Consider the following 21,979-nt stretch of genomic DNA (forward strand, 5'->3'; position numbering starts at 1 on the left):
TTTCTGTGGAGCTGATTACCCTCCTGTCCCCACTGGCCTTGCCCCCACTCCCTCAGTCCCCTCCATCCAGGTTCTGGGCCTGTTCACATGCTCTCCTAGCCCTGCCTCCTACCTGGCTTCTCCTCTCTCTGCACAGGTCCCCCTGATTTTGCCCAGGAAGAGGGAAATACAAGGCATCCTGATTCGACCTGTCTGTCCCATCTGGGTACTGTCCAGGTTCCTTCCCCCCTTCCCTGTACTCCTCCCGGGGGATGTCCAGAACCATGATCCATGGAGTCCAAGATCCCTGCACAGGGTTCCAAGGACAGTGTCCTCTGACTTCCAGGGACGTCTCGGGTAACTCACGGTGCAGAGGGGAACTCTCAGAGAAGACACATCAGTGTCTCAGGACCTCCAACTAGTAAGAGGCCAGGTTCCTTCCAGGCTGCCATCTAACTTCTCCTGTTCAGTGTCTCATTTCCTCTTTGGAATTGCTCCTTCCACAGCTGCTTCAGGGAGAAGGGCACAGGCTAGAGACCAGCCGGCTGTGGGGGGTAGAGCAGTTCAGCGCGCAGGGCCAGACGGCATGGAAGCTGGTGGGAGTGAGAAGGGCCACGCTGGCTGACCCAGCCCCACGACCTCTCCCTCTGTAGGCTTTCATAAGCTTATCTGCTCCCATCTTGAAACTTGGCCCTCCCCTGGTCCTTGCCTGCCTTCTGGAAGTGTTCCTCCTTTGTCTTCGAAGGATTCCCATCTTCTCCTGCTCCCCACCCGTAGAGATCACTGAGCCCCAGCCCACAAATCCCACTTCATCCTTCTCTGCAGAGGCTGGAAACCTTCTAGTGCCTTTGATTTCATGCTGCTTCCCTGGACTGCGCCCTCCCTGAGGCCAGGGCCCGCGCGTCCCTCCCCTCTGTGCATTCCCTAGCCTAGTGCCTGGACTAGAGATGTGGAATGCTGCAGGTGTGGGAATATATCAATACATCCACCCCGCCTTGGTTGTTACCCGGCATGGTCTGGCCCTTCCTAAGCACCCAAGGTACCTCTGAACCTTAGAGTTTTGAATGTGAAAGAATAAGGCTCAGATAAGCACAATCAGAGAATGTGATGAGTTTTTTTTTTCCAAGAGACAGTTTGGAACATTTCATAATAAGGAAAATGCTTATGACAATCTGGGTGAAAACACAGTAGGGCACAAAATCGTGTGAACACCATGACCTTGGCTGTGTGCACAGACCACCTGGAGGGCTTCTGGGTCAATGCGGTGAGGTCTGCTCTCTGGATTCACTGAACCAAGAAGGCTCTGCAAGGCTCTGTCAGCCACAGCAAGGTAAGTGAGGGGTCCCATACTGAAAATGTAGAACTGTTCCTCAGGGAAGATGAGCAGCTGATGTGGAAAGTCAGGTAGCTGCTGACCTTGGAGATCTGTCAGAGTCCTCCCTGGGGAAACCCTGCACCGCTCCCATAGCTGGACAAGTCCCCAACACGCTCCAAGCTGGCCAGCCTCTTGGGTTTTGACTCTATAATTTGACATGATGTCTAGTGGACTGCCCCAAATCTGTAGACACTTAAGGAAACTTCTTCTTCTTTTTTATTTTTTTAAATTTCTTTTATTTTTTTTTTATTTATTATTTTTTTAATTTTATTTATTTATTTGACAGAGAGAAATCACAAGTAGATGGAGAGGCAGGCAGAGAGAGAGAGAGAGAGGGAAGCAGGCTCCCCGCTGAGCAGAGAGCCCGATGCGGGACTCGATCCCAGGACCCTGAGATCATGACCTGAGCCGAAGGCAGCGGCTTAACCCACTGAGCCACCCAGGCGCCCCTTAAATTTCTTTTAAAGATTTTATTTATTTATTTGACAGACAGATCACAAGTAGGCAGAGAGGCAGGCAGAATGAGAGAGGAGGAAGCAGGCTCCCTGCTGAGCAGAAAGCTTGATGTGGGGCTCAATCCCAGGACCCTGGTATCATGACCAGAGCTGAAGGCAGAGGCTTTAACCCAATGAGCCACCCGGGTGCCTCTTCTTCTTCTTTTTTAAAAAGGTATTTTTTTTTCTCTCTCTCTCTCTCTTTGTCTCTCTCTCTCTCTCTTTTTTTTTTAAAATATTTTATTTATTTATTTGACAGAGACATGGTGAGAGAGGGAACACAAGCAGGGGGAGTGGGAGAAGCAGGCTTCCCAATGAGCAGGGAGCCTGATGCAGGGCTCGATCCCAGGACCCTGGGATCATGATCTGATCGGAAGGCAGAAGCCCAATGACTGAGCCACCCAGGTGCCCCCACCTGAGGAAACTTCCAAAATGAAAGGCAGGAATCAAAACAAACAGAAAAAGGAACTCAGAGAAACAGGGACAACAGAGAGAGCAAAGGAAAACAGACAAAAACACCCAAAGAACCCAAACAACCAAACAACTGTATGATTAATATCTAAGAGAGGCTTGAAGTGCATTATGTCTATATTATGTCTATATCCAGATATAGGAAGGGGCCAGAGGACATTAAAAAAGAAAAACCATGGAAATAAAAATTGCAATAGAGAGTTTAGAAGTGGAAGTAGGGAATCTCTCACTAGGTGGGATGAGAAGACAATGTAATATGGGAGATTAAGAAAAAAAAATCAGGGGCGCCTGGGTGGCTCAGTGGGTTAAAGCCTCTGCCTTCGGCTCGGGTCATGATCCCAGAGTCCTGGGATCGAGCCCCACATTGGGCTCTCTGCTTGGCAGAGAGCCTACTTCCTCCTCTCTCTCTGCCTGCCTCTCTGCCTACTTGTGATCTCTGTCAAATAAATAAATAAAGTCTTAAAAAAAAAAGAAAAAAAATCAGAAATAAAACAAGATGGGATCGGGAGAGAGACAAACCATAAGAGACTCTTAATCTCACAAAACAAACTGAGGGTGGCGGGGGGAAGGGGGGCATGGAGAGGGTGGTTGGGTTATGGACATTGGGGAGGGTATGTGCTATGGTGAGTGCTGTGAAGTGTGTAAACCTGGCGATTCACAGACCTGTACCCCTGGGGCAAATAATACATTATATGTTGATAAAAAAAGAAAAAGAAAAAAAATAGCACCAGATAGACTCAGGAGGTTCCTAGATGAAGAATAGGAGTTCCAGAAATGGAGAGAAGAGGAAGAAGAGGGAGAAACTACGACATACTTTGTACAAAAAAAGTGTCCGGAAATGTGAAGACTCGAGTTTCCGGATGAGAGGGTTTACCAAACACCCAGCCCAAGAACTGATAAGGCAAGCTGGCTTTGTGAAATTTGAGTCAGCCAAAAGGCAGAGCAGGTCCCAAGAGGGACCGGAGGGTGGGAGGAGGGGGGCAGAGGTGGGGAGCACAAATGCAAGGAAGTGTTCAGTGATCAGAAAGCCTTTGGATTTCTCAACGGAAGTTCCACAAAGTGGAAGATCATGGAGCTCTGCTTTAAAATATTATTATTTTTTTTAAATCGAAAATTATTCCCAACCTAGGGCCTCCTGGGTGGCTCAGTCAGTTGAGCATCTGACTCTTGGTTTCAGCTCAGGTCTTTGATCCCAGGGTTGTGAGATGGAGCCGCAAGTCAGGCTCTACATTCAGCGGGGAGTCTGCTTGAGATGCTCTCCCCCTCTGTCCCTCTGTCCCTCAAATGAATAAATACATCTTTAAAAAAAATTATTCCCGGGACGCCTGGGTGGCTCAGTTGCTTAAGCCGCTGCCTTCGGCTCGGGTCATGATCCCGGCATCCTGGGATCGAGTCCCGCATCCGGCTCCTTGCTCAGCGGGAGCCTGCTTCTCCTTCTGCCTCTGCCTGCCACTCTGTCTGCCTGTGCTCACTCTGACAAATAAATAAATAAAATCTTTAAAAAAAAAAAATTATTCCCAACCTAGAATTCTATCTCCAGCTGAACTCTCCATCTGTGAGGGCAGAATAAAGACACTGTTAGGTAAGCAAGGTCTTAACATATTACTTTTCATGCACTCCTTTCTTCTTCTTTTTGAGAGAGAAAGCATGTGTGGTGGGGAAGGGGGGAGGCGCAGAGGGCAGAGGGAGAGGTCCCTGGAAGGTAGCTCTAATGGGGCTCAGAGATGAGCAGCATGGATGGGGGAAAGCAAGTGTGTTTCAGGCTCCAGGAGGGAGGCTTCCAAGAAGAAGCGGAGAGGGATGGGAACCGGATGAGTTTGATTATGTCAAGAGAGTTTCATTCCCCTCTGGGAAGTGGTATCAAGAGTTGGGAGGGCTGGAGTAGAGGATTGCGATTTTTCCTTATAAGCTTAGTAGTAATGTGATGTTCATTTGGAGACATTGGCATTGCCAGGCTCCAGGCCTCCGTTGTTCAAACACTGAGCTGGGTGTTGCTGGGAAGGCAGTTTGTAGAGGTGATTTGACTCCAGAATCAGTTGATTTGAAGTAAAGAATATTATCATTATAGAATAAAGACAATCTGGTGAGTCTGCTTCAACCAGTCCAAGGGCCTCAGGAGCAGAGCTGAGAGTCCCCAGAAGGAGAAGAAATCGCACCTGTGGGCTGTGGCTTCCACTGGCGCCAAGCGTCCAGCCTGCCCTTCTGACAGGCGCTGATGGATTTCAAACTCACCCAGCCGGCTCGGTGTTGCACAAGCCGATCCCTCACGCCCCTCCCTCTAGTTCTGCTTCTCTGGCTGAACCCAGACTTGCACAGGTGCTAATTGAGTTTTTAAGCCACTCTATAGATTATTGGGGGTAAACTATACATTGAAATAAAGATAAAATTTCAACCCCTCAGAGAAAGAAAGAAGACAACGGAAAATAATTCACTTGAGGGGCACCTGGGTGGCTCAGTGGGTTAAGCCTCTGCCTTTGGCTCAGGTCGTAATCTCAGGGTCCTGGGATGGAGCCCCACATCGGGCTCTCTGCTCAAGGTGGAGCCTGCTTCCTCCTCTCTCTGCCTGTCTCTCTGCCTACTCGTGATCTCTGTCTCTGTCAAATAAATAAATAAAATCTTAAAAAAAAAAAAAGAATCCACTTGGAAAGGATTGGAAGGAAATATAAGAACATGTTTTTTTTTTTTTTTTTTAAAGATTTTATTTATTTATTTGACAGACAGAGATCACAAGTAGGCAGAGAGGCAGGCAGAGAGAGAGAGAGGAGGAAGCAGGCTCCCTACCAAGCAGAGAGCCCGATGCGGGACTCAATCCCGGGACACGAGATCATGACCTGAGCCGAAGGCAGCGGCTTAACCCACTGAGCCACCCAGGTGCCCCTAAGAACATGTTTTTAACCAGGGTTTGTGTTTATCTCAGGATGGCATAGTCATGTGCACTAGTGTTGGTGGTCCTCGTAACAAACCTCAGCTGCCCTCTTTCCACGGAGCATGACTTTGTCATAAGACTTTGTCTCTTTTGTTCCCAGAATGTCCCCTTAATGAGTTCAAGACTATATGGGGGCGTAAATTAAAAGCAGGATTTTTCAAAGTGATTCGACTTGGTTAATTTAGGTTTGAAATGCAGGCATGGGACAGATTTTTAGCAACGTGATTGTTTACTCTTGTATCATTCGGAGTCGCATCATGTCATCAAGAACAGAATTCGCTCTAGCTAATACTTCCCAGGGAAGGGTTTATCAGTGTAAAGTTTTTTCCGGCGAGATAAACACAACACCAGGCACAGTGGGTGCAAGGCAAGATTTATTAAAAATGCTCCCCAGCGAAGTTTCAGGGCTCAGGAGAAGGGGAGCCAGGAAAGCCGGGAGGAGGTGGGCACCCTCCGGCGAGGTTCCGGGACTCTGGAAAGCGGAGTGGCGGAAGTCGCGCCCAAGGCAGGGAGGAGGGGGCTTTTAAGGGGTCTTGGGGAAAGCTCAGGGGTCTTTTGGCAAGTTTCCCTTATTTGGCTATCCCGCCGCTCATCGGGATCTCATTGGTCCACAGGAGCCCGGGGGCGGGGGTCTCAGATTCCTGCTTGGGCCTTTGTTCTCCTGTCCCAGCTCAGGTCTTGTGGCGGGAACTTTCGCCATCTTTAGTAGCCCTTCCTGCCAGCCCAACATTCCGACCTTTTGCTTAATATAATGGTGTCAAGGGCGTCGACTCCATTCTGGCTACTTCCTGCTGACAGGAAGCGTTGTCATAGGGGTAGTTGGAAGTGGGCAGGCGAGAGTAGGGCTGGAGGCAGAGTTGATTGACAGATACTACAAGTTCTTGTAGGCGACCCTGCAGGTACTGGAAAAGACAGGGAGCAACTGAGATTAGGAGGAGGATTATGCATACAGGTCCCGCCAGAGGGAGCAGCCAGGTTACCCAGTTGTAGGGGTCCAGGCCCCAGGAGGACGTGTCTCGCCACCGTGCTTGGATCCCAATCCCTGAGTTCTTTGAATCAGGAGACATTGTGTGGTGGACAAGATCTCCGGGAGGGTGGATAATCAAGCTTGGATACCAAGGGGTCAGGACCGTCACCTGAATCACATGCCAGTGCCCCTCCCCCACCGGGGTCCCCTGCTGCAGCTGGCCCCCACCGCCAGGAAGTCTCCGCCCCCACACGTGCCATGGTGCTCGCCTCTTCCTGCCACTGCCTTCTCAACCAAAATTTCCTGAGGGGGCTCTGATTGGGGGAGCCCCAGCTATCTGCCAGCTTTCCTGACCCAAGTGAGGCTGGAAAAGTTTCCTGTTTCTGCCTTGAGGCGGAGTATAGAATCCTCAGTGACAGAGTCTTCAAAAAACCCAGTCTGGGAGCATTTGTGTCTGGGCAGCCCCACCTGGATGTCCAGCAGGTTTTGACGGAAGCTGAGACCACTTTCATCGGCCCCATATATAGGGAGAGGCTACTGGCTGCCGCCTAGGCCAGCGGACAGAGGTTTGGGTGTGGCTGTCACCCTTGCTGGGACCCACTGGGCGAACTGCTGCCCCTTCCCAGCCAGGGGGCAGTGACCCATACAGCCTCTGGGGACCAAGGCTGCGGGGGGGGGGGGGGGCGGGGGGGGGAGGTTGGTGGCAGGGGAGGGCTTGGGGGGGGCGTGCCCTGCTCCTAGTGACTATTTGCTTTCCCTTTTCCCAGGGGACTTCTTCTCCTTCCCCCTTACCTTAGGGAGAGGGAGTGACCCCTGAGCTTGGGCTGGGTTTAATGCCTACCTTGTGAGGCTGTGTCCTCTTTGGAAAGGCCCATTGTTTTTTTTATAGGTGAAAGAGTCTGTTAGAAAGGGTTTGTTTTGTTTGTTTGTGCTTTTTTACATTTTTATTGCAGTAACTTATATTCCAAAAAATGCAAATATTACAAATGTATAGGTCAGGTGAATTTTTACATATGTAAATACACAGATCAAGACAGAGAGCTTTTCCAGCACTCCAGCAAGTTCTCTCAGCCCTGCCCTGGTCATTACCGCACAAGAGAAACAATAATTTTCTTTCATTTTTTTTTTTTAAAGACATGGAGGAGATTTAAAAACAAAAAAGATTTATTTATTTATTTGAGAGAGAGCGCACGTGTGTTGGGGGGAGGGGCAAAGAGAAAGCACCGGAGCAGACTCCCCGCTGGGCTCAACACGGGCCTCCAGCCCAGGACCCTGAGATCATGACCTGAGCTGAAATCAAGAGTCGGACACCTAACGAGCCCCTGCACCCCAAGAGGGCATCTAACACCACACGCTCATTTCCCCATTCTCCCACTTCACTGGGGGCGGAGTCCCACAGCACCTGCCCTTCTGCTGGGTTCTTTCACTCAATGTTAGAGGCTTGGGAGATTTTGATTTTTTTTGTTCCTTTTCCTTAGTGTTCTACAATGAGCAACCTTGACTGTAATTTAGTTTATTTCTTAATAGTAGTATTTTAAAAAATAATTGATGAAGTCCCAGAACCTATGTGTCTTTGGAAATTGGGCTATTGATAAGGTAACTTCTTTGTTGTAATCTCAAGGACATTTGCAAACCAAGGGAGACTCCTGTCTTGCAGGATTGTGATCTCAGCAAGTTAACTATTTATCATTTTATGGCAGTCAGGGGTGCCTGAGGAATGCTACACATATGGAGGGGAGCGGATGAAAAGGGGGGGGGTGCAAGGCGCCAGCTTTTGCTTTGTCCTCAGCCAGCCTCCTGCTCCCTCATCAATAATGATAACAATACTTGCCACTTATAACATTTTCAGAAAATACAGGCTTTGTGTTTTTGTTTTTTTTTTCCAAGCAGAAAAAGTAGAACTTTAAAAATTGGAGAACTGACCCTATGCCCTAGCAATTGCACTGTTGAGTATTTACCCCAAAGAAACAAATGTAGTGATCTGAAGGGACAGGTGCACCCCAATGTTCATAGCAGCAATGTCCACAATAGCCAAACTATGGGAAGAGCCCAGATGTCCACCGACAGGTGAATGAATAATATATATACAATGGAATATTACTCAGCCATCAAAAAGTGAAATCTTACCATTTACAATGATGTGGATGAAATTAGAGGGTATTATGCTAAGTGAAATAAGTCAATCAGAGAAAGACAATTATCATATGATCTAAATGATGTGTGGAATTTAGAACCAAAACAGGATCATAGGAGAAGAGAGGAAAAAATAAAACAAGAGGAAACCAGAGCAGGAGACAAACCTTAAGAAACTCTGAAACTCTCAAACTGAGGGTTGCTGTATAACTGGATGTGGACATTAAGGGGGGGGTGGGGGTAACCGGGTGTGGACATTAAGGAGGACACGTGATATAATGAGCACTAGGTGTTATGCAAGACTGATGAATCACTAGACCTCTGAAACCAATAATACATTACATGTTAATTGAATTTAAATTTTTAAAAAATAGGGGAACTGTTTAAAAATAGTTTATAATAATCAGTCTCTATATCTACATATCTATGTATCTATCATCTTTTATAAGAAAGGGCTGCCCGAGAGCTGCATGGTGGCTCTCACCTCCTTCTGGGTCCCTCATAAGCACCCCTAACCCCAGGTTGTCTGCCCAACCTCAGGGATGTCTGCCAGCAGCTGGGTCCCCACTGTAGGCGGAAGCAGGAGGCCCCAGCAGAGGAAAGGCACAAACCTGACTGTTAGGGCCGATTTAATGTTAAAACCTGTTTAACTATTAGGGCCTGCTTAGCCAGAGCGACTCCATATTACCTGGGTAGCCATATTGTTGTTTATATCTAAAGACTTCATTCGGGGAATAAACGCCCCAGTAGTTCCTGGTATTGTTCTGGGTGTAAATGCCTCCTGGAATACAATAGAAGCCACGTAACTTGCGGTCTGCGGTTATGCCCTATAAAACCAGCCTGTGAGATCGGGACGGGGTCACCCTCTTCGGAGGTGGCCCTGGCTGGTCAGTCTGACTTCTGATGCCTGGCATAAAAATAAAGTTTTGCCTTACTTTCAATTTGTATCAGTCTCGCTCCTTTGATAACAGACCCCAAAACTGACCACTTCAGGGGCCTGCTGGGGCTGACAGTAAGGACACAGATTAGGGGGGTGTCTCCTTGTGCTTTGGGAAGTCTCTCTGGTGGCAGAAATCCCAGTCGGAGCCTTGGCACACCAAGTCTGGGAGGGGCTGTGTGTGGGCTGGAGCCAATAGGAGAAGGAGGGAGGCTTTGTCAGCTCACTTAGCCTTGAGCTGGTGCTTATAAGCTGGACCTTGGGGCCCCGGGGCCTGAGTCACCCCAGCAGTCCTGCTGTGGTGCAAGCAAGTGTTGCAGCCGCTGTGGGGGACGGCATGCTGGCCAAGGGGCTTCCTCTTCGCTCAGTCCTGGTCAAAGGCTGCCCGCCGGTCCTGTGCACCATGCGGGAGGGTCCGGGGCATCCCAGGATGCCCACTGGGGAGGGGGCCAGTATCTCCACTCAGATTCCTCGCCCCTTCAATGAGATCCCCACCCCTGGAAACAATGGCTGGCTAAATCTGTACAATTTCTGGAGGGAGATGGGCTCACAGAAAATCCACTACCATCAGGTCCAGAACTTCCAGAAGTATGGCCCCATTTATAGGTAAGCCTGGCAGTGGGGCTGGTGGGATAGGGAGTTGGAGGGGCCTGGGAAGCCTTGCTGGACTCCCCTTCCCCAAAGGTTTGGCCCTCCATTCCAGCCTCTTGTCTACTTTTTTTTTTTTTTTTTTTAAAGAGGGTGGGTAGGGGCAGAGTTGGAGAATTCTAAGCAGGCTCCCTGCCCAGCATGGAGCACGACACGGGGCTCGATCTCACGACCCTGAGATCACGACCTGAGCCAAAATCAAGAGTCAGACACTTAGCTGACTGTGCCACCCAGGTGCCCCTGCTCTTATCTACCGCTGACTTGATTTCTCTCATGCCCAAGGACGGTGGCAGAAGGAAAAAGGCTTCCCAGAGAGTGAGTTCTGTTCCCAGCCCCGAGGCCTCACTGCTGCTCAGGTCCTACACCCTCTGAAGCTTACCTGGGGGGAGGTGGGGGAGGCTCAGTTCACTGCCTTCCTACAGCCATTATCCTCAAGACACCTTGGGAGGTAAAGTTGTCACCCCCACTGTCAGAGGCAACTGAGGCCCGGAGGGGTGGGCATTCTTCCCCCTGTCGCCCAGCTAGATCCCTGTCCAGCTGAGATGCTGGCCTCCCTTCTCAGCCCCAGGCAGATCTGGAACAGCTGATTTTGTCCCCTCCACTCAGCCTGGCTAGAGCTCCAACTTTCCAAGCATCTGCCTTGGTTTCTGCCAGGAGGAAGGACACAGAAAGGTCATTTAGCCTCTGAATGGGGCGGGGGTCTGAGGGCGGGAGGTCTCAGGTGCTTAAGCTTCAAGCCATACCTGGGTTCTGTTCTGAGGGGACACTTAAGGGGTAAGGGATGGTGGAGGTGTCAGCTGGGGGCAGGGAGGGGACACCAGGAGGGGCAGTGCGTTTTCCTTTAAGTGAAAGGGTCAAGGTGGGGAAAGGGCACTGATGGGCTATGTTGGCTGGCTTGTTGGTGGGCTTGGGGTGGGAGGGCAGGCATGTTTTCTAAGGGTCCAGCTGGTCATTCTCCCCCCCCCCCCCCACCACACACAAGCCCTTTAGAAATCTGAAGTGTCTTTCCTACAGCTGGTTGGAGGCAGGGAGCTCCCGGGCTGAGTGCCAGGTTTGGAAGAAGGTGGCTTCTCACTTCCAGGAGATGGTCTGTTATCCCTCCTTTCTTCTTCTTTCTTCCTCTTCCTTCTTTCCTCCTCCTCTTCCCCTGCTTCCTCTCCCTCTGGTAGGAACAAGGCTTCTTTGATCAAGCCCCTTTCTGTTTTCTGAGTCACTATCGTCTGAGCCTCTTGTCACGTCCTTGAATTTGATGTTCACTATTCACATTTTACAGATGGAGAAACTGAGGCCGGGAAGGAGAGGGGTCTTGCCAAGGTCACACAGCTCATCAGGGCAAAGCCAGGGCTATTTTCGGAACCATAACGGTCTGACTCCTAGTTCGGTATCAGTGTTCATGGCTCAGAAATTATAAACTTCTGAATACATGTGATTAAACAATTCAGAAAAAATATGGGCAAGTGCAAATGGAAATTGCAGTCAGATGGAATCTCGATGTTGATAATATTTATGTAGCATAGAGAATGTGAATATATGAGGTATGCTGTTTGGCGGGGTCTCACAAGGACATCTAGATGACTTCTTTCCTCTTTTTGCTCTTTAATATGATTTTAAAAAGGCAGCACAGTAGTCCGTACTGTGGATAAGCTCTCTGATTGAAGCCAGCCCTGTAAAGTGGACATCTAGCCTGCTCTGGGATATTTTGCTATTTGACAACTTGTTTATCCATCGCACACATCAGATCACTGCCTTGGGCTAGATTCCCAGAGTTGGACTTGGTAGTAATAATAGCTGTTCAAGGATTTTGCTGAGCTGGGGGGGTGCGGGATGGAGACGGTGGTGTTAGGACACTTGGAAAAACACTGAGGCAATCTTCTGGGAGGCCATGGACGAGGCCCCAGGAGACTTGGGAAGGGAGGATGGGGCTTAATGGGTCAGTGGTTAAAGAGCACTCTCCTTCTCCCTCCTCCCCTCCCCTCCCCTCCCCTCCCCTCTCCTCTCCCCTTCTTCCCTCTCTTTCTTCCTCCTTCCTCCCTCCCTCCCTTTGAGGAAGGGGGAGGCGAGAGAACTTGGCTTATACCTGTATGTTTTTACATTTTGCCTTATAGTGTATCTTGAATGAACTTTCTTACGCAAAAGGCAGAAGCACACGAGAAGTGGACTTTTCTGCCGTTTCCACAGAGACCATCTACAAAGTGCTTTGTGACATATATCTGTCCTCGAGGCCTGAGGCTTTACTGTGGTTTTGTTGAAGAGAGGCAAATTGGCTTATTGGAATCCAAGGAGAGGCAGGGTGGCCTTTCCCAGCATTTCCATCCTAGAGCCTAGAAGGGATTGGCTGGCCCGGTGTGTGGACTGCCAAACAAGCCGTCTACACTGAACCACTCCAGGGGCGAGTGACCACGCTGTTTCTGAGCTCTGCAGTGGGTGTGATGGGGGAGGGTGCTGAGGGTGTGGACACATAGGAAGAGAAGCATGGAAGGGAGGACTTGATGGTCCTTGGGGGCAGGGGGGGAGGGGGAGGGGGTGCTGGTCCTGGGGACATGGCCTGGTAGGACAACAGCTACTGGGATGAGGAGCAAATGCTGGAACTTGCAGAATGCCCTTGCAGGGTCCCATGCACAGACTTTATCATCTGGTCCTTCAGCAACCCCGTATCCCTATTTTATAGAAAAGGATAGTGGGGCTCAGAGAAGGTGAGCGATTTGCCTCAGGTCACACAGCAAGGAGGCTGTGGAACGAGGATCCACTGTCAGGACCATTTGTCCTGTCACTTATACCATTCCTGCCCAGGGCCTGCTTGGCTTTCCTGGAATCTGCTATAGCTCTTCTCATCCGTTCCTCCAGGGAGAAGCTGGGCAGCGTGGAATCGGTTTATATCATCGACCCTGAAGATGTGGCCCTCCTCTTTAAATGTGAGGGTCCCACACCAGAACGATTTTGCATCCCGCCCTGGGTAGCCTATCACCAGTATCACCAGAGACCTCTCGGAGTCCTGTTGAAGTGAGTCTTGGGCCATCTCCCGGGGGCTGGCGGGAGATGACAGGGAGGCGCTTGCCTTGCCTTTTCTGGCTGTGGCCTCTAGGCAAATTCCTGGCATCTTCCTGTCTCCATAAACAGCTGCCGGGGAACTACACCTCCAGCCTTCAGGGAAATGCTCAGGTTGAAGATTGTAATGAGTAAATAAAGCCCCAGAAAAGTTCTCACTGATTGGCTCACTCATTAAGTCCCATCTTATTGAGCACCAACGATGTGCCAGGCTCCGGGGTACAGTGACAAGTAGGGCAGGGCCCCGTCACCGTGAGTCTACAGGGGCAATGAGAAACACAGACAAGTCCGTGTATTTAAGAGTAACCGATACCACATTCCCCCAAATTGCTCAAAAAAATTTAAAATGTGCGTGTCAGGTGTTGCTGAGGATACAGAGAGACAAGAGCTCTTGTAGCTTGCTAGTGGTGGTGAAGGCTGGTGCCGTTGTTTCAGAAAATGGTTGGACACTCCCTCCGGCACTTGGATATTCCCCTCCCCACCAGACAGCAGTCTCTGCTCAGGGATAGACCTCCCGGGAACGGAACCGGGAACGGAACCGGAACGAGAGCTAGAATGTTTGCGGCAGTGCTGTTCCGACAGCCAAGCCCAGGAAGCCAGCTAAACGCCCAACGGGAGTGAGCATGAATGAGTGCAGGGGCCCACACCAGTCACAGTGAATGGACTCAGTGACCAGCAGCGATCCAGATGATACTTAAAAATATAAAATCAGTGGAAAAAGCAAATCACGACAGCCTTTTTAAGAAGCTGAAAACAAGTATACTATTTAAGACGGATAAAATCATATTCAAAAGCAAGCAAGGGAGTCAGGCTGGCGGTCCCCTGGGCCAGGGAGACAGCAGGTGGGAGGAGCCTCAGGTCCTCTAAGGTACTGTCGCTACAGGTGGCACATCTAAGCTACTGTTAAGTTCTAGTTTCCGTGTTGCCTGGTGGGTTTGTAAAAACATCCTTACAAACAAGCAAAGCCCTAAAACTACAAAGAGGGCTTTGCACAGATCTATTTTCGAGTGTGGGCCGTTTAAGCTGAAGTCTCTCACTAACCCACTTCAGGGCACCTGAGGTCCCCCACCAGTGTCAGTAATGGGACACGTTGTGGGGGCGTAGAAGGAGAGATGGGTCAGTTGTGTCTCTGCAATGGCAGGTGAGACAGTGACCTAGAGGGGCGCTGGAATGGTAGGAGCTGAGCCTCAGCCCAGAGGAAGGGAAGGCAAGCCTGCTGGGAGGCAAACAGTGGAGGATTTGCAAGTTACTTAGAGGTGCTAAGAATAGGACCTCCTGGCCACAGCAGCAGCAGAGGGAGTGGAGGAGGGATGGGGGATTTGTTCTCCTTCGCCCTCTTTCTCCCTATCCCCTCCCCCAGGCCAGGCAACAGCTGGGAGATGGGAGGCCCAGGGCATTGTGGGTAGAAGTGAGTGCGGGCTCTGAGTGTTTGCCAGGCGTGGGGTCTGTGACAGTCAGGGCCTGAGGGCCTGTGTTTTCTCAGGAAGTCAGGAGCTTGGAAGAAAGACCGGCTGGTCCTGAACCAGGAGGTGATGGCCCCAGAGGCCATAAAGAACTTCATTCCACTGCTGGATCCAGTGTCTCAGGACTTTGTCAAAGTCCTACACCGGCGCATCAAGCAGCAGGGCTCCGGAAAGTTCTCAGGGGACATCAGTGACGATCTGTTTCGCTTCGCCTTTGAGTGTAAGGGGCTTTTGTCTACCTGACAGTGGTCCTGTGGGTGGGAGAACCCATCCTCCTACCTGAAGACCCAGCATGGATCCTGAAAAAGTATTGGCATTGGCTTCTGGGATGAGCTGCTGGATCCATCTTCTACCTCTCTCTCTCCTGGGACATTGACCTTCGGGGTCTGGAAGGGGAAGAGAGGGTTGGGTGGTTAATCTGAATTGGGTACTTGAGGATGTGTAGGAGTTTTACAGATAGGGTAAGGAGGTCAGACAGTATGGGCAGAGGGAACAGTGTGGGTGAAGGCCTCATGGCTTGATGGGGATCATGGGGTCACTGCAGATTTGGGATGTCCAGAGTTTGATACGAAATCAACATTCAAATTCCTGACCCAGTAGGCGCTAGGTGTCTTCTGGGCTGTGAATGGCTTATTACCAGGGCTGTGTTCCTGAGTCTCCTGTCTGACCTGTTTCAGGAAATAGCCAATTCGGTCAATTATGGATGAGAAATATGTGTCTCTTCCTAGGAGGAAGGCCCAGAGGGTGCTCAGGGTGCTGGGGGAGGGGGGGGAGCCATTTCAGCCCCTCCCGTGCCCTTTCCCAGCTCTGCTGGAGACGGCTTCCCACCACACGTCTTCCATGTGCCCCTCTCAAGGACCTGAGTGGTCGCCAGCCTTGCAATTTCAGCCTTTGGGGACTCAGGCTTCAGTTTCTTGATGAAAGAGTCTGAGGTTGGGCACGGGAAATCCTGTGTGTTGGCGGGGGTGGTGGTGAGGTTCCTGGGAGCTGCAGCCCTCAGAAGGGGCCCTTCTGCTCCCCTCTACAGCCATCACCAATGTCATGTTTGGGGAGCGTCTGGGGATGCTGGAGGAGAGAGTGGACCCTGAGGCCCAGCGGTTCATCGATGCTGTCTACCAGATGTTCCATACCAGCGTGCCCATGCTCACCTTCCCCCCGGAACTGTTCCGTCTATTCAAGACCAAGACCTGGAGAGACCATGTGGCTGCCTGGGATGTGATTTTCAATAAAGGTGAAGACTGCATCTTGGGTAGCCAGGTCTGGGAGTCAGGAGAGCCCTGTCCACCTTGGAGGGTGGGAAGCCCAGGCCTGGGGCTGGGGAGAGAGAGAGGTAAGAAGCCCCTGTCCTTTGGTGGGTAGACACGGGAGGCGGGGAGGTTCCGGAACCCTGGCCATGGAGGGCTAAAGCCTGGCTATTGGAGATGGTTTGATTTTTCTGGAGAAAGAGGATCAGAACCATTACTCTTTTCTTCGAGAGGAGCCCAGGATCCCCAGAGGGTTAAGGACCAGTGCTTCAGACACAGCTGTGCTTGGTGACAGCTTAGGACTTTGGTGGGAGAGATCTGTAAGGCAGGGTGAAATAGGTCGACTGGGGTGTGGTGCTGAGGCCAGACCTGGAGTCAAATCCACACTGCCCCTGACACCCCATGCATGACCTTGGGCAAGTCACTACCCTTTTGGACTTCTGTTTCCTTATCTGTAAAATGGGAATGGCATCACTTACCGCCGAGAGCTAGGATCAGGTATTAGATGGTGACGAAGGTTTTAACAGAGTGTGTGTGCTCAGCAAAGGGGCCGCTGGAAAGCTGGGTCCCCAAACCCTCAGCCCTCGGTACCACCTCCCACTTTCCCTCCCACCCGCACAGAGCTCATTTCTTTTCCCATCCTGCACAGCCGAGATCTACACCCAGAACTTCTACTGGGACCTGAGGCAGAAGAGAGACGTCAACAATTACCCGGGTATCCTCCACCGCCTCCTAAAAAATAACAAGCTGCTCTTTGAGGACGTCAAGGCCAATATCACAGAGATGTTGGCCGGGGGTGTGGACACGGTGAGGTGACCCCCAGCACATCCTGTCCCTTCTTGGGCCCTGGGCCCCTTCCCTGCCAGTCCACTCCATCGCCTGGGGTGGGTCTCCCTTTCCTGGCTGCATTTCTTAAATATTGATCTCCTAGAAGGCTGGGGTCACATCCAACACCCATGGAGCTCGCCTTGAGGCTGATCCACCATTTTCTCTTTGCTTGTGAGAAGGGAGCATCTAGGTGGATGGGGTCACACAGTGAGAAGGGAGAAGCCCTCCAATCACAGGTGGAGAACACAGAGCATTGGATTCAGGAAGGCAGGCAGGCCCTCTGAAGAGCTGGGAGCCAGTGGAATTTGCCCTGGGCTCTCGTTGTCTCCCATCCTCCCCACTCCAGACCTCAGTCCCCCTTGGCACCCCCAGTGCCTGAGGGCATTCTCTGTGGTGCCTTCCTTGGGTCCTTTCCACAGGCAGGACGATACCCCAGAAACTTCTGGAATGACAAAATGTCTGGCCTTGTGTCCCTCCCTTCTCCCAATACCATCTGCTGTGAGAGTGAGGGTTAACTATTTAGTGTTTATTAGTTATTAGTTGGGATTCGGGCACTGAGACTATAAAGATGAATATGAGAGACCTCAAAGGTCCCATATGGCTCAGAGAGGAAGGGGCTATCAGTGCTGGCGCTGCCATAACAGAATTAAAAAACAACTTTAAAGATTTTATTTATTTGATAGAGCGAGATCACAAGTAGGCAGAGAGGCAGGCAGAGAGAGAGAGAGAGGAGGAAGCAGAGTGCCCGATGCGGGGCTTGATCCCAGGACCCTGAGATCATGACCTGAGCCGAAGGCGGAGGCTTAACCCACTGAGCCACCCAGGTGCCCTAAAAATCAGAACTTTATTCTCTCGCAGTTCTGGAGCTAGAAGCCCAGATCCCTGTGGCGGGGCGGGTTTCTTCTGGGGCCTCTCCGTGGCTCGTGGATAGCTGTCTTCTCCCTGTGTCTTCACACGGTCTGTGTGCCTGCCTGTGGCCTAATCTCTTCTTCTTAGAAGCATCCCAGTCCTATTAATTAGGGACAACGCCCCCCCCCCCGACCTCATTTTACCTTCGCTCTGCAAAGGGCCCTATCTCCTGATACAGTCCCATTGTGAGGTACTGGGGATGGGGGTTAGGACTTCAACTTAGGAGCTTGGTGGGGACATGACCCATCCTGTGACAAGGAGGCAGCCCGCGCCCAAGGGACTACATCACCATGCTGTACGGCCCAATAGCCGGGCAAGTGCCAAGGAGGAGAGAGGAGCAGGAGAGTTTCTGGACCAGGGAGAAGCAGGTGTCAAATCCCCCGTGGTAGTAACTTTCTGGTCCAGGTGTCATCTTTGTGTTGTGCTCTAACACAGGACTGTGGGTCTATGGGACAGGCTGCAGATGAGCCTTTGAGTGTATATTAAACATGGTCAGTAATGTAGAAGACCTCTTCCAAACTGCTCGCCTGCACCAAAGCAGGAGTCCTTGGGTAGCATTTATGAAGCCTGTCCTATATGGCAGGCAGGGGTCTAAGTTTTTCATACATATTAACTCATTGAGTATTCCCAGATGGCACTGGTAGATGTGTTACTATTACCCCTCAGTGTTAGATGAGGAAACTGAGGCACAGAAAGCTCAAGTCACTTAGTCAAGGTTACATAGCCAGGAACTTTTTACTACTTTATTAAACAAGTATCTCCCTGAGTAGCCACTCGTGTGTCAGACCTGGAGATAATGAGACAAATACACACGTTTGCTCCAAGTCTTAAAGACAGAGTAGTACATCCTTGCTTCCTGGTTTGGGGAGGGGAATTCTAGAAAGAGGAAATGGCAGGAGGAAGACTTCTGGGCTTTGGGAGCTGCGTGTAGCTCTGTGCGGCTAGAGCGGGAGGGGCATGTCAGAGAGAGGGGAGCAGTGGGGCTGGGAGTGGTGGGCAGGTGTTGGGGGTTCCTGTGGGTCAGGCACTTGCTTCTGGGGCCATGTAAGGGTTTTAAGCCGAGAGGTGACTACCTGGCATTTTTTCCCCGAGTGCGCCTGCTAGAGGGAAGGAGGAGAGTGTCCAATCCTCTTGGACAAAAATAAGATCCCTAGTAATGACATGTCCTGGCCGTAAGAGGGAGGACGGCTTCCACCTAAGGTCCTACCACTGAAGAGTCTGCAGCTGTGGAGCTTGACCGGTGACCCTCATACCTCCAGCGTAGGGCTAATGGTCACTGCCTCTGCCTAATGCCCAGCTGAGCTGATTCGTCTTGGGATAAGCCCATGCTAACCGCAACACCGATGGGAGAAAGGTCGGGCACTTCTGCTTTCAGTATCTTTGGGCCTCACTTTATTTTATGCTCCCATAGCCAAAGGCCAAGGTTTAGGGGAAGGTCTAGTGGGAGAGGGGTGGAATGGCCATCATTTGGGATGACAACCCTTACAGAAGTAGGATTTAGCTTCCAAAGCCCTCCGGGGTCCTCTGGAAGAAGACATTGGCTGTATGGCTGACTCCACTGGCTGGGGAAACAGGTGGGCTCTGGTGACGAGGACAGGGACAAGCGCTGCCCAGATATTTCTGCTCTGGGGAGTGAGAAAGGCTTTTTTCAACCTTCTCCTTTAGAATTTTGTTTTGCTTTTGTGGATGGTGGTCTCTGGATACGAGGAGGAGGAGGGTGGGCAGAGATGCTTGGAAATGAAAGTTGAGCATAGGTTTAAATGTTCCAAGAGTGACAAGTCCCCCTTCTCTCCCACCCCCCACCCCCACCCCCGCCCCCCCACCAGACATCCATGACTCTGCAGTGGCACCTCTATGAGATGGCACGCAGTTTGAGGGTGCAGGAGATGCTGCGGGAGGAGGTCCTGGCCGCCCGGCGCCAGGCCCAGGGAGATGTGAGCGCGATGCTGCAGCTGGTCCCACTCCTCAAAGCTAGCATCAAGGAGACACTGAGGTAAGCTCGCCCCTCCCTGCCTGCCCTCCTCATTCCCCAGATCCCTGGGCAGAGCACAAGGGAGGGGATTGGTGGCAGGCAGCAAGAGGTCGGGCGGGTGGGGGGGGAGACAGCTGGGAATGGGGGAGGGAGGAAATAAGGGTAGGGATCCTGTCTCCAGAATCCCCCCCGGGGTGCGGTGGCTGGGGCTGAGATGCCATGCGGGGTGTCCGCCATGCGGGGTGTCCGGGCTTCAGGGCATCAGCCCTGAATGTTTCTTCTGGCAGGATCCACCCCATCTCCGTGACCCTGCAGCGGTATCTTGAAAATGATTTGGTTCTTCGGAATTACATGATTCCTGCCAAGGTAAGGGCAGCCAGGTGGGCTGCCGGCCCTGCCAGTCAGACAGAGGAGGCTGGGGGTGGACTGCAGTCGCACACAGATGGTGGTGATTGGGGTTTCTGTCCCCTCTTTCTTCCTGGAGCTGGCGGCTGGTGTCCTTGGCAGCAGCAGTCCAAAGTGTGAACCAAGGGCAGGGGTACTGGGCATAGTGGGTGACCATCTCTGGAAGGTTGCCCACGCCCAGGTTACCCCATGGGCTGTCTGGGTCTTGGGAGCCCTCTGGGGCTCAGCAAAGGACAGGACAATCCCTGGGGCCCTCCCTGGCCTTGAGTCTTCCGGTCAGGCCCACTGGATGGGTGAGGCTCAGGGAGGGCTGGGGCCTTTTTCAAGGTCACACAGCAGGCAGCGTCTTGTGCCGGGACGCTGGACAGCCTGGGTCGGGGTGGGAGCAGAAGCTGAGTTAGGCTCCAGGCTGTGAGGCCTGTACACCCAGTCCTCTGCCCATCTTGTCCCCAGACGTTGGTGCAGGTGTCCACCTATGCCATGGGCCAGGACCCCACTTTCTTCTTCAATCCGAGCAAGTTTGACCCAACTCGATGGCTGGGTAAAGACAAGAACCTCATCCACTTCCGGAACCTGGGCTTTGGCTGGGGTGTGCGACAGTGCGTGGGCCGGCGGATCGCTGAGCTCGAGATGACCCTCTTCCTCATCCACGTGAGTCCAGTCGGGGACATCGGGGCAGCCTGGGCTGACTGTGGCCTGAAGGAAGGCACTGACCCTCCTACTCCCACTTCTGCCCGGAGCCCAGGGAGCACAGGGCTGGGGACATCAGTGTCCCTGACTTAACCCTCCTCCTCCCCCACAATTTTGGGCTAATCTACTATTGCCTCCTCTTTTGGGCTAATCTGCTTATTACCCAGGGGTGTCCCCTGGCCATCTATTCCCTCCAAGTGGTGACAGTGTGGGTGTGTGGTGGGACGAGGTTTTGTCAAAGCTAAGGCAACTCAAGGGGACGAAGCACCCGGGGTGTATTTCACGCACTGGGCCAGGTAAGCAGGAGCCGTGTTGACCCCTCAGAGCTCCTCAAGTCCCACTCGACAGGCAACACCTACAGGTGAATGAGCCTGGCCCCAGAGGGGAGAGAGCCCCTTCGCATCTCTCCCCTAAGCCCACCACCTCTTTCTCAGATTCTGGAGAACTTCCGAGTTGAAATGCAACATCTCTGTGATGTGGGCACCACGTTCAACCTCATCCTGATGCCCGACCAGCCCATTTTCTTCACCTTCAGGCCCTTCAGCCAGGATCCACCCCCGGTGTGATTAGAGAGGGTGGACTCCGCCTCTGCCACCCACCAAGCCAGCAGAGGTGCTGGAGGGAGGCCTGAGGGGGTGGCACCCTAGGTGGTGTCAGCTCGTCTGTCCTCAGTCCCCCTCCCCTGCTCCTTTTGGACCAGCTCTGAGAAGAGAGAGTCCGTACTCAGGGGTCAGCTGCCCCAGCTCAGCCAGGACACCCCTCTTTCCTGCCGCCTCTTCCCCCTCTTCACCTGCCCCAGGAAGGCAATAAACGGCTGAACTACGTGATGTGTTTTCATTTCTATCTGAACCCCTGGGTTTCCATCACTCCAGTGGGGATTCTCCCTGGCCTGCGTCAACAGTGGGGTCTGAGAACGAATGAGGAAAGCCCGAGGCAGCTGCGCTTGAAGCCCTCTCTGCTGGGACTCCTGCCCCCTACAGCAGCTCAGGAGCCAGTAGGGTTGATCTCCATGTTGCCTGGGGTAGAGGTGAGGCAGGGCAGGCCGGCGGTGGGCTGTTGCCACCGTGCGGGGGCTACCAGAGCCATAGGCAGAGGGATAAAGGACCTTGTTTCTGTTGAAGGCATAGGGTGGCCTGAGAGGTGTGGGCCGACCTGGCTTCTAGGCAGGGTCGCCTAGCAAGAGTGAGGCTCTGATTGGCTGGACCTTGGGTGGGAGTTCCCTGTGGGGTTCTGAGACTTCCTGCCAAGGCCCAGCTAGAGTTCTGGGGGAGGCTAAGGCTGAGTGAGTGAGTGAGGGTCTGGTGTGAGGCGGCTGACCTAGAGAATAAGAGGCCAGCATGCTTTCTTTGCCCCACCTGACCTTTCTCTGGGCTTCTCAAGGCCTCAGCTTCCTGTTCTAAGGAGACATGCCCACTTATCCAAGCTCTGGGCAGTAGGCGAGAAGACTGTGGCTAAGTCTGGTTCGTTATTTGGACTGTCGGGCACTGGTCCCA

At 52.0% G+C, this 21,979-nt stretch overlaps 1 protein-coding gene across 4 annotated transcripts; it reads left to right on the forward strand.

Moving 5' to 3' along the window:
• Positions 1 to 1,101: 1,101 nt before the first annotated feature.
• On the forward strand, positions 1,102 to 21,313 carry CYP11A1 (cytochrome P450 family 11 subfamily A member 1). 4 transcript variants are annotated; one of them, XM_082751316.1, is made up of 9 exons: positions 1,102 to 1,309; positions 12,775 to 12,930; positions 14,459 to 14,658; positions 15,466 to 15,669; positions 16,332 to 16,489; positions 19,246 to 19,412; positions 19,679 to 19,757; positions 20,250 to 20,447; positions 20,921 to 21,313. In XM_082751316.1, exons 3-9 carry the CDS (start codon positions 14,508 to 14,510, stop codon positions 21,050 to 21,052), a joined length of 1,089 nt encoding a protein of 362 aa, XP_082607442.1. In that variant the 5' UTR covers positions 1,102 to 1,309; positions 12,775 to 12,930; positions 14,459 to 14,507; the 3' UTR covers positions 21,053 to 21,313. The 4 variants fall into 4 exon arrangements, with proteins under 4 accessions (XP_082607442.1, XP_082607443.1, XP_082607440.1 ...); XM_082751317.1 differs by having other exon boundaries at positions 1,290 to 1,309; positions 19,649 to 19,757; XM_082751314.1 differs by lacking the exon at positions 1,102 to 1,309 and adding an exon at positions 9,533 to 9,888 and having other exon boundaries at positions 19,649 to 19,757.
• Positions 21,314 to 21,979: the final 666 nt, after the last annotated feature.

The sequence above is a fragment of the Mustela nivalis genome, assembly GCF_964662115.1.
Source record: "Mustela nivalis genome assembly, contig: HAP1_SCAFFOLD_2873, whole genome shotgun sequence".
In the NCBI taxonomy this organism is placed as follows: Eukaryota; Metazoa; Chordata; class Mammalia; order Carnivora; family Mustelidae; genus Mustela; species Mustela nivalis.

Bases quoted from the DNA above. Each gene is read 5' to 3' on its own strand.
- CYP11A1 (XM_082751314.1), top strand. From the start codon at position 9,620: ATGCTGGCCAAGGGGCTTCCTCTTCGCTCAGTCCTGGTCAAAGGCTGC. The intron at 14,659-15,465 runs GTAAGGGGCTTT...TCCCCTCTACAG, and splicing joins GTTTCGCTTCGCCTTTGAGT to CCATCACCAATGTCATGTTT. The intron at 19,758-20,249 runs GTAAGGGCAGCC...TCTTGTCCCCAG, and splicing joins ATTACATGATTCCTGCCAAG to ACGTTGGTGCAGGTGTCCAC.